The sequence below is a fragment of the Lepidochelys kempii genome, chromosome 7 (genome assembly GCF_965140285.1).
Source record: "Lepidochelys kempii isolate rLepKem1 chromosome 7, rLepKem1.hap1, whole genome shotgun sequence".
NCBI classification, from domain to species: Eukaryota; Metazoa; Chordata; order Testudines; family Cheloniidae; genus Lepidochelys; species Lepidochelys kempii.
Window position 1 is genome coordinate 52,126,726 of NC_136386.1, and position 13,088 is coordinate 52,139,813.

General features: G+C 46.4%; 1 protein-coding gene across 4 annotated transcripts in view; it reads left to right on the forward strand.

Annotated features, from left to right (window-relative positions):
* Nucleotides 1-13,088, forward strand: part of FANCD2 (FA complementation group D2) — a 188,493-nt gene that overhangs the window by 83,890 nt on the left and 91,515 nt on the right. For all 4 annotated transcript variants that reach the window (XM_073352718.1, XM_073352719.2, XM_073352722.1 and 1 more), the window contains exons 29-30: nucleotides 1,525-1,671; nucleotides 3,017-3,133. In XM_073352718.1, the coding sequence (XP_073208819.1) occupies nucleotides 1,525-1,671; nucleotides 3,017-3,133 (264 nt within the window). The remainder of the gene's footprint in view (nucleotides 1-1,524; nucleotides 1,672-3,016; nucleotides 3,134-13,088) is intronic.

The following is a 13,088-nucleotide window of genomic DNA, read 5'->3' on the forward strand; positions in this document are numbered from 1 at the left end:
GTGCAGAGTCCCGCACTTAGGACAGAAGAATCCCATGCACTGCTACAGACTAGGGATTGAGTGGCTAGGCAGCAGTTGGGCAGAAAAGGACTGATGGGTTACAGTGGATGAGAAGCTGGATATGAGTCAACAGCGTGCCCTTGTTGCCAAGAAGGCTAACGGCATTTTGGGCTGTATAAGTAGGAGCATTACCAGCAGATCAAGGGACATGATCATTCCCCTCTATTCGGCATTGGTGAGGCCTCATTTGGAGTACTGTGTCCAGTTTTGGGCCCCACACTACAAGAAGGATGTGGAAAAATTGGAAAGAGTCTAGCGGAGGGCAACAAAAATGATTAGGGGTCTGGAGCACATGATTTATGAGGAGAGGCTGAGGGAACTGGGATTATTTAGTCTGCGGAAGAGAAGAATGAGGGGGGATTTGATAGCTGCTTTCAACTACCTGAAAGGGGGTTCCAAAGAGGATGGCTCTAGACTGTTCTCAGTGGTGGCAGATGACAGAACAAGGAGTAATGGTCTCAAATTGCAGTTTGGGAGGTTTAGGTTGGATATTAGGAAAAACTTTTTCCCTAGGAGGGTGGTGAAGCACTGGAATGGGTTACCTAGGGAGGTGGTGGAATCTTCTTCCTTAGAGGTTTTTAAGGTCAGGCTTGACAAAGCCCTGGCTGGTATGATTTAGTTGGGGAATGGTCCTGCTTTGAGCAGGGGTTTGGACTAGGTGACCTCCTGAGGTCCCTTCCAACCCTGATATTCTATGATTCTAAGATCCTTAGCTAGATAAGTGCCTTTTTACCTTTTAGACTAGTTATTGTTAAGATCAGATCTCTTTGATTAATGAAAGAGAGTGTCTGGCCTCAAATTCAGATGCCTCAGGTTCTGGTGGAAGATATTCCAGCATTGAAGAGTGAAATTTTCTTGTTTGATACATAGGATGTCCAGTAGTGTTCATTCGAGTCTGACACTGATACCTAAGACCTGATCATTTCCTAAACAGTCTTCCTGCTCTTTCACATCACTTGTCACACAATATCGTCTTTCATCGAGTGCACTGTGAGTTTTGCTCTTACCATAGATTCATGGAATCTGGAGATGTCAAAACTCTCTTAGATCATCTTTTCAACCTTCCTGGGGTGAAGGTAGTATTGGTCTCTTTAGCAAATTTTCTAGTGCTTTATTCAGTCCAAAGTGGTGATGCTTTCACCACTTCCTTAGGAGACAATTCCACGCCTTGACTACCAAGAAGGCTTTCCTGTTGCTCAACCTGGGAAAAAAAATGTGGAAGACGGAATGTGGGAGAAGTTGTCTTTATTGAGCTGGGATAGTTTAGGGGGAGCAGAGGGGAGTTGGTTTGTGTTGGAGAAAATCATGCACTCAAGGGAAACCCCTTGGCTGTTTTCACACGTACCAAATAATGTAGAGTCCTGTATTGTAGGACCAAAATTTTTTACATGCAGTATTCTTTACCAGAGCACAGATGTGACCATTGGCTTTATTCTGTTATTAACATTGCCATTTTCATTTCAGGACACCACTGAAAAAAAGTCAGGGATCCCTTTGGTGCAGCTGCAGAGTTACCGTGCATTCTTCCGAGAGCTAGACCTTGAGGTGTTCACCATCCTGCACTGTGGGCTGCTGACCAAGTCTATTTTGGACTCGGAGATGCACACAGAGGTAAGTGTAACAGAGTAAACTTGTACCAAGAGGGGCCAGAAGGCTGCTGCAGAGCTGTAACTGGTTCATTCTCACCGAGGGTTTGGAAGACTTAGCCTCCTCTGCTTAACTAAAATGGAGATAATCCAATCTCATCATGGCCCATAACCCAACTGCAGAAAGTCAGTATGCTGCTTCGGGGAAGGTATCCACATCCACACAGGAAAAGACAGGTGCCTTAGAAGGTCCTAGGACAGATAGTAACACTATAGCTGTGGCAAATAGATGTTACTTTTGCACCTCCAGCTGGTGCTCCATCTTGAGGCTCTTTCAGCTTTGATCAGTCTCAGGCTTTGATCTCTCTTACTAACCACATGGGACGTGTTAAACCCTTTGGAGCTAATGGGGATTGCAAGTCACAAACCACATGTTTTAGTGATGGCACATCACTGATGTCACATCCAAACCATTCTCAGCTACTGTCAGAACATCATGTTCACTCCAGTCACTTTCCCAACCAGACAGGACACACACAGACAGGGCACATGAGAAGAAAAAGAGAGAAGACTCTTTCCTTGGGCAGGCAAAGTATCATGTCCATGAAAGGGCAGATGGGAAAGACGGGACTGGAGGTGCATTCCCACTGCTGCATGGAGTTTTGCCCCTCATCTGCAGTGCAGTAACCAACATCAGATGAGTAGGCAGAACCAAGTCCTGGACCAGTTAGGGTATTATGGTAATACCTGAGAAACCAGGACCTTGAGGTTTGATAGGCCCAACACCCATAACTTGGATTGAAAAATAAAAGAAGGCATAGAAAAGGACATACACAAAAACTGACCAGAGTAAAGACAAACAGAGTTGATTTTGTGTCACTGGGATTTATATTTCTCAGTCCATGGAAAAGTCCGAGGCTGTTCACAGCCATCCTTCCACAGTTTTCCATTAGCTCTTCTAAAGCAAACCATCTTAGCTGAAAAATGAGGGAATTGACAGGAGTCTCAAAACAAAGTTCAGACAAGAGCCCAGCATGCATTGGGTAGTCCTGTAGCATGAGTTTGATTAAATTACTTCCAGGTCTTTCCAAACAGATTCAGGGTAAGAATTCATAGGCCTTAAACTTCTTAGACTGTCTCTTGGAGATATGCCAGGTCAGTTGGTCCTGTTCAGTTGGTCCTATATACACACAGCATATAGCTGCCACAGATGTCCAATGTGTAATGGGGAATTTTGGGGATCAGTGTTACCCTAAATTACCAAGTTTAGGTAATCCATCCTATGTATAACCCAAGATCCTGTGTGCCTACTTTTGAGGATGGTTAATGGAGATGAACATACTGAACTATTTTCTTCCTTGAAATTTTAGGCCAGAGAAATTGTACAGTTAGGGCCAGCAGAGCTTGTGTTCCTTCTGGATGATCTTTGCCAAAAGCTGGAGCACATACTGATGCCACCCGCTGCAAAGAGAGCCCCTTTCTTAAAGGTATGTACAAAAGGGAGAGGTGGGGCAAAGTGTTTACTAGCTAGAGGCACGGAGAGTGAAATTCACCCTCAGGTAGACAGCCTGAAGAAGGCATCTGTGCTAGATTGAAGCTGGGGATACCAGTGGTGCATTGGCCTTATGTATGCTCTCTACACAGGGCTGAATTGGAAAGAGCTTCCCATATACTTAGGCTTATTACAGTAGTGCCTAGGAAATGGCTAAGGTCAGAGCCAATTGTACTGGGCAGTGTACAAACAGAGCAGTAGACAGTCCCTGCCCCAAAAGCTTACAATCTAAATAGCAAGACTGACACAGGGTAGGGAAAAGGGATAGAACCTGCCAGCAGTGTGAGCCGAGGGCTGGGCAGCAAAGGGCATTAGAGTGCTGCCGTTTTTAATTGTTTTTTGTTTTTAATGTTGTGGTTTAAGTTTTGTTAGCAGGGGATTTGCTAAACAGAAAGACACAGGAGTGGAGAGAGGACATAGATGGGAAGGGGTGCAGAAGAAGAGGGAGGGGAGGAAAGGATGAAGGGCAGCTGGAGTGAACCTGAGGTGACTAGACTGTGAGGGACGGGGTGAAAAGGACTTGGAGCATCATTCATGGCAGTGTCCCTAGGTCCCTGCCTCAGAACCTGCTGAGGCTGCTTCTGTGTCTGCCCTGCTGGCTACAAAGTTGCTCTGGTGTGGGGAGCTGGCTTTTCCCTGGAATGTGCCTGCTGCTCCAGCCCACCTGCCTGGGGGTGCCATTCATCAGGATGTGCTGAGCTATGTTACTTAGAAGGGTTAGTGACACCCCAAGTCGAGGCTGCCTGAGCATTTCCCTTTGTACATTCTCATAACTATCTCAGACTTGCATCTTTTAGGGCTGATATTTTTCAGGTCTGCCTGAGGGTGAATATTTTGTTGTTGGAAGTTTTGAGTCCAGTTGTTTTGGAGTATGACGAGATTGAAAACTACACTCCTTTTCCATTGTGCCTTTCTTCTGTTTACCAGCTGTAGCACCGTCTTTGGAGAGGCAGACTGGCCTTGTGCTGAGACTCAGGCACTGGGTTGAGACTTAGAAGAGCTAGGTTCAGTTTCCAGTCCGGCATGGGACATCATCCCTCTGTGACTTGCCTCTCCATCTGTCACATGGGGCTAATAATCCTTCCTTTCTCCCAACCTTTGTTTAGTCTGTAAGCTCTTTGGGACAGGGTCTGAGGCACTACATTTTGTACAGCGCCTAGCACAATGGGCCATAGTATCAGCTGGGGCCTCTAGACTCTACCATAGAACAAATAATAATAAGTTGTTTGCTGGAGCAGTGGCTTCTGTTTGGAGGAAAATTTCCTTTTGTAAGGAAGCAAGAAAGATTCAAGCAGGAAGTGAGTCCTCCCCATAGGTCTCTACTGGAGTCTCTTCTCCAGTAAATAGTTTCTGGAGGCATGCCAAACCAGCCTCCATCCTTCCCTATTCCAGAACTGTTTGGCAGAAGGAATCCCTGCTTCACAGAGGCTTGTATTATCGAGAAATAATAAGAAAACTTTACACTTTTGAATTCATTCTTTTGTCCCACCCCTTGGCCTTCCAGGTTGTAGACTTGTCCCCTTTCCTCCACCTTGTCACAAAGATCCCAGAGCTCTGGCCAGACAGACCATTGTCACATTCTCTTGTCGCCCATTCCCAGCCTCTGGCAAACAGAGGCTAGGGACACCATCTCTGCCCGTCTTGGCTAATAGCCATTGATAGAGCTAATTTTTTTTTTAACCCTGTTATAGTCTTGGCCTTCACAACATCCTCTGGCAGAGTTTCACAGACTGACTGTGTGTTGTGTGAAAAAATACTTCCTTTTTTTTGTTTTAAACCTGCTGCCTATTAATTTCATTTGGTGACCCCTAGTTCTTGTGTTATGAGAAGGAGTAAATAAGGAAGTGTTATGTACTTTCTCCACACCAGTCATGATTATATAGACCTCTATCATATCTCCCCTTAGTCGTCTCTTTTCCAAGCTGAAAAATCCCAGTCTTAATCTCCCCTCATACGGAAGCTGTTCCATACCCCTATTCATTTTTGTTGCCCTTTTCTGAACCTTTTCCAATTCTAATAAAAGCAACAAGGAGTCTGGTGGCACCTTAAAGACTAATGGATTTATTTGGAATTTTTTTCAATTCCAATATATCTTTTTTGAGAAGGGGGGACCACATCTGCACACAGTATTCAAGATGTGGGCATACTGTGGATTTATATAGAGGCAATATGCTATTTTCTGTCTTATTATCTGTCCCTTTCTTAATGATTTCCAACATTGTTTGCTTTTTTTACTGCCGCTACACATTAAGTGGATGTTTTCAGAGAACTTTCCCAAATGACGCCAAGATCTCTTTCTTCTGTGGTAACAGCTAATTTACACCCTATCATTTTATATGAATAGTTGGACTCCGAGCCTACAGTTCTGTTCCCACCAGGACTCTGGACAGTGGTAATCAGCAATCAGATAGCAACATTTATTTAGAACAAAAGCTTTTCAGAGAAAACATATCTTAAAAACAATAAACCCCCCCTAAATGCAATGCTTGCTTTTCCACAAGAGTTGCCAATCCCTGGCTCTGGGAAGATTAAATTCCTTTAGACTCCTCCATAGAGCCTCTCTTTCTTTGTCAGCCTGTCCCCCTAGATGGCTTCTGACAAGTCCCCTCACCTTCGTAAAAATCAACACACGCTTTAACTGTTTGTAGCCCTTTTATCTGGTAGGCTCCAGCATTGCAAAAACAAGTTTACAGCATATTGGAGGCAAGACGTAGGATCTTTGACCCTAACAGCTGTACCCTGTTGTCTTTCTAGTGTATATCTGGATGTTCTTATATGGGAAGCCATTGTGTTGCCTTGCCTCCCTATTCTTTTCACAGCACAGGAAAGGAAAGTCCTATGACCCAATGACTTCCCCTATCATTATTACATCAGTAGTCATTGATTAATACATAACAATGCTTCCAGTATTCATAATTAAGGCTAAGATTTTTTCACACATATTTTTAGTAAAAGTCATGGACAGGTCACAGGCAATAAAGAAAAATTCAGGGAAGCCCATGACCGATCCATGACTTTTACTAAAAATATGCATGACAAAATTGGGAGCTGCGGGGTCACTACACGGCCCTCGGGGAGCCCTTGGTGAGAGCTGAGGGTCCCTCCGCTACCCATGGCTAGGAGCTCTGGGGGCCACTGCCACCCACAGCAGCTAGGAGCTGTGGGGGTCCCCCACCACCCATGATGGCCAGGAGCTACGGGGGTCCCTCCACCACCTGCAGAGGCTCGGAGTTCCCAGGGGCTCCGCTTCCTGTGGCAGCCAGGAACTGAGGGGGCACCCACCGCCCACAGCAGCTCAGAGCTCCAGGGCACATCCACTGCCCAGAGACCGGGAGCAGTAGGGCACCCATGCTGCTCGTGGTGGGTCAGAGCTTCAGGGGACCCTGCTGCCCACAGTGGTTCGGAGCTCCCACGGGCCCCACTGCCTGCAGTGGTAAGGAGCTGCGGGGGTGCCCCGCTGCCCGTGGTGGCTTGGAGCTCGGGAGGGTGGGGCGGGCACAGTTCCTAACCACGATGGGTAGCAGGGGGACTCTGCAGCTCCCAGGCACTGCGGGCTGAAGTCACGGAGGTCTCTGGAAGTAATGGATTCCATTACTTTCATGACCTCCGTCACAGAATCGTAGCCTTATTCATAATCTTGTTACATATCAGCTCCATTTGTGACACAGGTGTCTAAAGTTAGCTTTCTGAGTCCATGTTCACCTAGAGCTCTGATCTGAGTCTCAAAAGTGCTTAGTAACTAGCAGATCCCATTGACATGTGTTTGTTTATGTCCAACAAATGTGTAAATACCTGTCTATAATAACAAAGAAATTCCAGGAGTCGTTTTATTTCTGAAACTGCAATTTAGATGAGAAAAACTTACCAGGACTGTAACTGCAAGAAAGACAACTATAAATGAATGCTGGAATTAAAAAAAATGTATAGTGGAAATCGAGGAAACTCTCATTTCATTTTTAAACTTAAAAAATAAAATGTGCCCTAAGCACCCTTAACTCTTCCCAAGTAACCCCGCCCAAATTACCAAAACAACCTTACTTCTGCACCTCGTGCATTTTTGACACAGAGAGAGTTAGCGACATATTCATTCAAGAATTCCTACTTTTTTAAGGCCAGAAGGGGCTGTAATCATCTACTCCTGTATGTTCTTCTTTGTGCTGTGGTCCACAGGTCTGTTATAATGGTACATTGGCCTGCTTGCAACTATTTGCAGCTTGGGGACAAAACCAGACCTGTCAGTCACTCAGTGGGAATACCCCATCCCCTGAAGTTCCTTCCTGGGTTCTTTGCCTGCTGCAGTGTCTCTTAACCCTTCCAGACTACTGTACCCCTTTCAGGAATCTGATTTTGTCTTGTGTACCCCCAAGTTTCACCTGACTTAAAAACTACTTGTTTATAAAATCAGACACAAAAACATAAACGTGACACAGCACACTATTGCTAAACAGTTGCTTACTTTCTCATTTTTACCATATAATTATAAAATAAATCAATTGGAATATAAATATTGTACTTACATTTCAGTGTATATTCTATAGAGCAATATAAACAAGTCATTGTATAAAATTTTAGTTTGTACTGACTTCGCTAGTTCTTTTTACATAGCCTGTTGTAAAACCAGGCAAATATCTAGATGAGTTGATGTAGCCCCTGGAAGACCTCTGTGTGCTCCCAGGGGTACGCTTACACCTGGTTGAGAACCACTGGTCTACTGCATCACCGGCGGCTCCCCTAACCTTCCCTCTGCAGACCCTTTCAGAGGGAAATTCCAAACTTCATTTTAAAATTTTAAACTAACATGTTGTCTAATTCCCAGCCACGTCCCAGAGCTGCATTTACTCTTTGGGGAGATTGTCCCCTCAGCTCTTCTACCTTTGGAGGTATTTTCAGTGGTTCGTGCCCACAGGCTTCACTGAGAACATCCAGACGCCAAAGGAAGGATCCATGTCTCCTGCTTTCACCTTATTGAGCGGGGAACTCAGCCAGTTCTGTGGGCAGGATGCAATTTCCCTCGCAGCCCAGAATGGGCAAGGTCACCTCTGACCCTTTCCTCAAGCAGGAGAGGAGGCAGACAGGATTGGAGAGGATGGCTCTATTGGGCAAGGAGCAGCCAGGGCCAGACAGGCTCACCTCAACCCACCTCCCCAGACAGGAAAGGACACAGGCAGGGTTGGAAAAGAACTGGCTCCAGATCAGATGGCTCCCTCTCCCGCACCTTCATGGGGGAAGTGAAGACAGCAGGACAGTGCACCAGATGGAAGATCACACTGTAGTCCCTATAGCCCTCACCAGCAGCTCTGCCTCTGACTGCAGAGTTCATCCATCTCTTCCCCTCCGCTTCCCCACCGGTCATAGATAGAGGGCACTGGACACAATACGGACACTGCCAACAGCAGAGAGTGTGGTAAGAGGCTTTGGGCCCAGCTCCCTTCCCATAGTGCCACTTTTATAACAGCCCCCACCACCCAGGAGATTCCTACACCCCAGACTGGGACCTCCTGAGGAACACAGCCTCACCTGGCCCAGAGAGGGGAGTTTCAGGGCAGCCCATTCTTGAGCCTCAGACCAGCACTTTCCTTGAGGGACCCAGAAGGGCTCCAGCTGGCGAGGGGAGACAAATAGGCCTGGCCTCTTTCAGGACAGGGAGATCAGTAGCCACTGGAAATATTTTCAGAGCAATCTCTGAGCCCAAGTTCATGACCCCACTGAAACAGGATTATGGGGGCAAACTCTTAAAAGGGAAATAAATGAATAATAAAATTAGTGCTCTTTTTCCTGCTCTCCTTCCTGGAATGCAGCATGGCACATAATCCTCAGCACCTGGTTGCCCGTCTCACCTTCATGGCATGCAGCAGGGCAGATCCATGTAGAAAAGACCAGTTTATAGACCTAGAATATCAGGGTTGGAAGGGACCTCAGGAGGTCATCTAGTCCAACCCCTGCTCAAAGCAGGGCCAATCCCCAGTTTTTGTCCCAGATCCCTAAATGGCCCCCTCAAGGATTGAACTCACAACCCTGGGTTTAGCAGGCCAATGCTCAAACCACTGAGCTATCCCTCCCCCAAGTGCTGATTCCTCTCTTCATGCCCCCATCCAAAGCATTCTTCCTACTCAGGGGAGGGAAGCCACATCAGAGTCACTGAATTACATAGTAAAATATATTTAAAAAACCACCAGACAAAGAGGTTAGATTCTGTCAGGCAAGAGTACAGTGAGTGTGTGAAACTGCATTGCGGAGGTCTGCAGCTGCCCTAGTCAAGCTATAGCTGCACCCTGGGAAGGTGGGAGAGAGGGATGGGGATTTCCTGCCACACCTCAAAGATTGGAAAAGCATCAGTCTGTCTTCCCCAGCTGAGGGTCGCCAGGCCCTAATGTCCTGGTTATTGCTCCAAACTTCTGTTGCAGATTGACATATCTCCCCACCACCTCTCCTTCCTCCCCTGCACTGATCGCTGTGGTGTGACAAGAGAGACAGCAGCCCAAATGTGAAAGAACTGGCAAGCAGTGAGGGGCCTCTTGGCCCACCACTCATTTCTAGTCCGTTTTTTAAAGCCAGAAAGTTCTTCGGTGTGCGCCAGTCATATTTAACCTGACACAGATAAATGTGGCTATTTTCCTTGGTGTTCCTAACTGGGAGAGATGCTTACCTGAAAGAGTAGCCTCATCATTATCCAGGCTCTTCGCAGGCAGCTAAGTCCACGCAGGCATCACCTGACTCCATGAAATCTCTCAGTGGTATCAGAACAACAAAAATAAACAAATATGATCTGTCATCTGACACCCCAACTTGCCTTGCAGGCTGTCACTAGTAATGCTAACATGGGTGAACAGTACTGTAGGTATGATCCCTTGCAAGGCAAAAAACCCACAGCCTAAAGGCTTCTCTCCGGTTAGAAGAGTCATCAGAAAAGTTGACTTACCATCCTGATTCCTGCCAAAAACTATAGAAAGGAATTCACATCATAAGACAAGGCTGTGAAGCACAGCCAGAGAAAGTACCTCTTTGCAAGTAATAGCTAGACAAAGTGCAGGGTCAGTAGCTGTTCTCTCTTGCCTCGGCTATCGGTCAGTCTCTCAGTCAGTCCTGTCTGGAGTTAGGCCCTTGATTGGTGCCACTCTCTCTGTTTTAGAGCAAAAGGGCTGTCTGTCTGTCTGTCTACCTATCATCATCAACACCATCATGGCAATTACCAAAGGGACACGGCCTCCTTGCAGTTCAGGTGCCCACTCAGATTGATCTCTGGGTTGGTCCTTGAGGTGCTCTTGCCTGTATATTCAATTTATGTCCATTACTGTGATGTGGAAAAAGCTAATGTACTCAATGCTTTTTTTGCCTCTGTCTTCACGAACAAGGTCAGCTTCCAGACTACTGCATTGGGCAGCACAGCATGGGAAGGAGGTGGCTAGCCCTCTGTGAAGGAAGAAGTGGTTCGGGACTATTTAGAAAAACTGGACGTGCACAAGTCCATGGGGCCGGATGCGTTGCATCCGACAGTGCTGAAGGAATTGGCGGATATGATTGCAGAGCCATTGGCCATTATCTTTGAAAACTCATGGCGATCGGGGGAAGTCCCGGAAGATTGGAAAAAGGCTAATGTAGTGCCCATCTTTAAAAAAGGGAAGAAGGATGATCCTGGAAACTACAGGCCAGTCAGCCTCACCTCAGTCCCTGGAAAAATCATGGAGCATGTCCTCAAGGAATCAATTCTGAAGCACTTAGAGGAGAGGAAAGTGATCAGGAACAGTCAGCATGGATTCACCAAGGGCAAGTCATGCCTGACTAATCTAATTGCCTTCTATGATGAGATAACTGGTTCTGTGGATGAAGAGAAAGCAGTGGATGTGTTATTCCTCAACTTTAGCAAAGCTTTTGACACGGTCTCCCACAGTATTCTTGTCAGCAAGTTAAAGTATGGGCTGGATGGATGCACTACAATGTGGGTAGAAAGTTGGCTAGATTGTTGGGCTCAACGGGTAATGATCAATGGCTCCATGTCTAGTTGGCAGCTGGTATCAAGTAGAGTGCCCCAAGGGTCAGTCCTGGGGCCGGTTTTCTTCAATATCTTCATAAATGATCTGGAGGATGGTGTGGATTGCACCCTCAGCAAGTTATGCAGATGACACTAAACTGGGAGGAGAGGTAGAAATGCTGGAGGGTAGGATAGGATACAGAGGGCCCTAGACAAATTAGAGGATTGAGCCAAAAAGAAATCTGATGAGGTTCAACAAGGACAAGTGCAGAGTCCTGCACTTAGGACAGAAGAATCCAATGCACCGCTACAGACTAGGGACCGAACGGCTAGGCAGCAGTTCTGCAGAGAAGGACCTAGGGGTGACAGTGGACGAGAGGCTGGATATGAGTCAACAGTGTGCCCTTGTTGCCAAGAAGGCCAATGGCATTTTGGGCTGTATAAGTATGGGCATTGCCAGCAGATCGAGGGACGTGATTGTTCCCCTCTATTTGACATTGGTGAGGCCTCATCTGGAGTATTGTGTCCAGTTTTGGGCCCCACACTACAAGAAGGATGTGGATAAATTGGAGAGAGTCCAGCAAAGGGCAACAAAAATGATTAGGGGACTGGAACACATGAGTTATGAGGAGAGGCTGAGGGAACTGGGATTATTTAGTCTGCGGAAGAGAAGAATGAGGGGGGATTTGATAGCTGCTTTCAACTACCTGAGAGGTGGATCCAAAAACGATGGATCTAAACTATTCTCAGTGATAGCAGATGACAGGACAAGGAGTAATGGTCTCATGTTGCAGTGGGGGAGGTTTAGGCTGGATATTAGGAAAAACTTTTTCACTAGGAGGGTAGTGAAACACTGGAATGCATTACCTAGGGAGGTGGTGGAATCCCCTTCCTTAGAAGTTTTTAAGGTCAGGCTTGACAAAGCCCTGGCTGGGATGATTTAGTTGGGATTGGTCCTGCTCTGGGCAGGGGGTTGGACTAGATGGCCTCCAGAGATCCTTTCCAACTCTGTTATTCTATGATTCTATGATCTTCTCCTGTCACCAAAGTTTTTGGTGCCTATGTGATTGCTGGCCATATGGCGGCATTCCCAGGTACACACACTTCGGAATTTATTGGTCTTCCATTCTAACAACAGGTCCATACCAGGAAAGCCACCAAAACTGAACCAGTGCTGAAGGAGGTGGTTGCCGGTTTCGGCTTCAAACAGCCGTGTTTCTGATCTTGTGCTGCCACTTGATATGGAGCGGCCCACAAAGACAAGAATCAAAAATGTCAATTCAATATTCAGTCTCCCTCAGAACCCACATTTCACTGCTACACAATAGAGTTAGTATAACTATGGTTCTATAGATCCACCATTTCAAAGCAATCTTGATGTCACAGCATCCTCACATAGGCTGCTGTGAAGGGCTGCAAGAGAGCTATTACACACGCCCGACCAGGCACTGCTTCCGAAAATCTCTGATCAATGGCACTGGGATGCAGCGACATCCTCGAAGACTTACATGGCAGAAGTTGGATTAGCAAAGTGGTTCCTATATCCAGAAATAGTTCATTTGTTATAAGTCAATTTGGTGGACTGGTGATCGACTTCTTTGCATCTGGAAACAGCCATTAGAGTAGGCCTCCTGATGGCTACTATATCCTTTCAGATGAATCTTTTATCAGAATCTTTTACAGGGGCCCTGTAGCCCCTCTGTGTTGTGAGCCAGGATGTGAGGTGGTGAATGACCTCTCGCATGGTCCGTGCTCTATGTCTTCCCACCTTTTCCACTGCTCCCCAGTACAATATCAAACATAGGAACAAGATGGTGGCAGTGATACCATTATTGCCTTTCTGGCTGTAGAGGCAATGGTTCTCAGGCCTGATTAACGTAGCATTGGATCTTTAGATATCTGTTTCACAGAGGAGATCTGC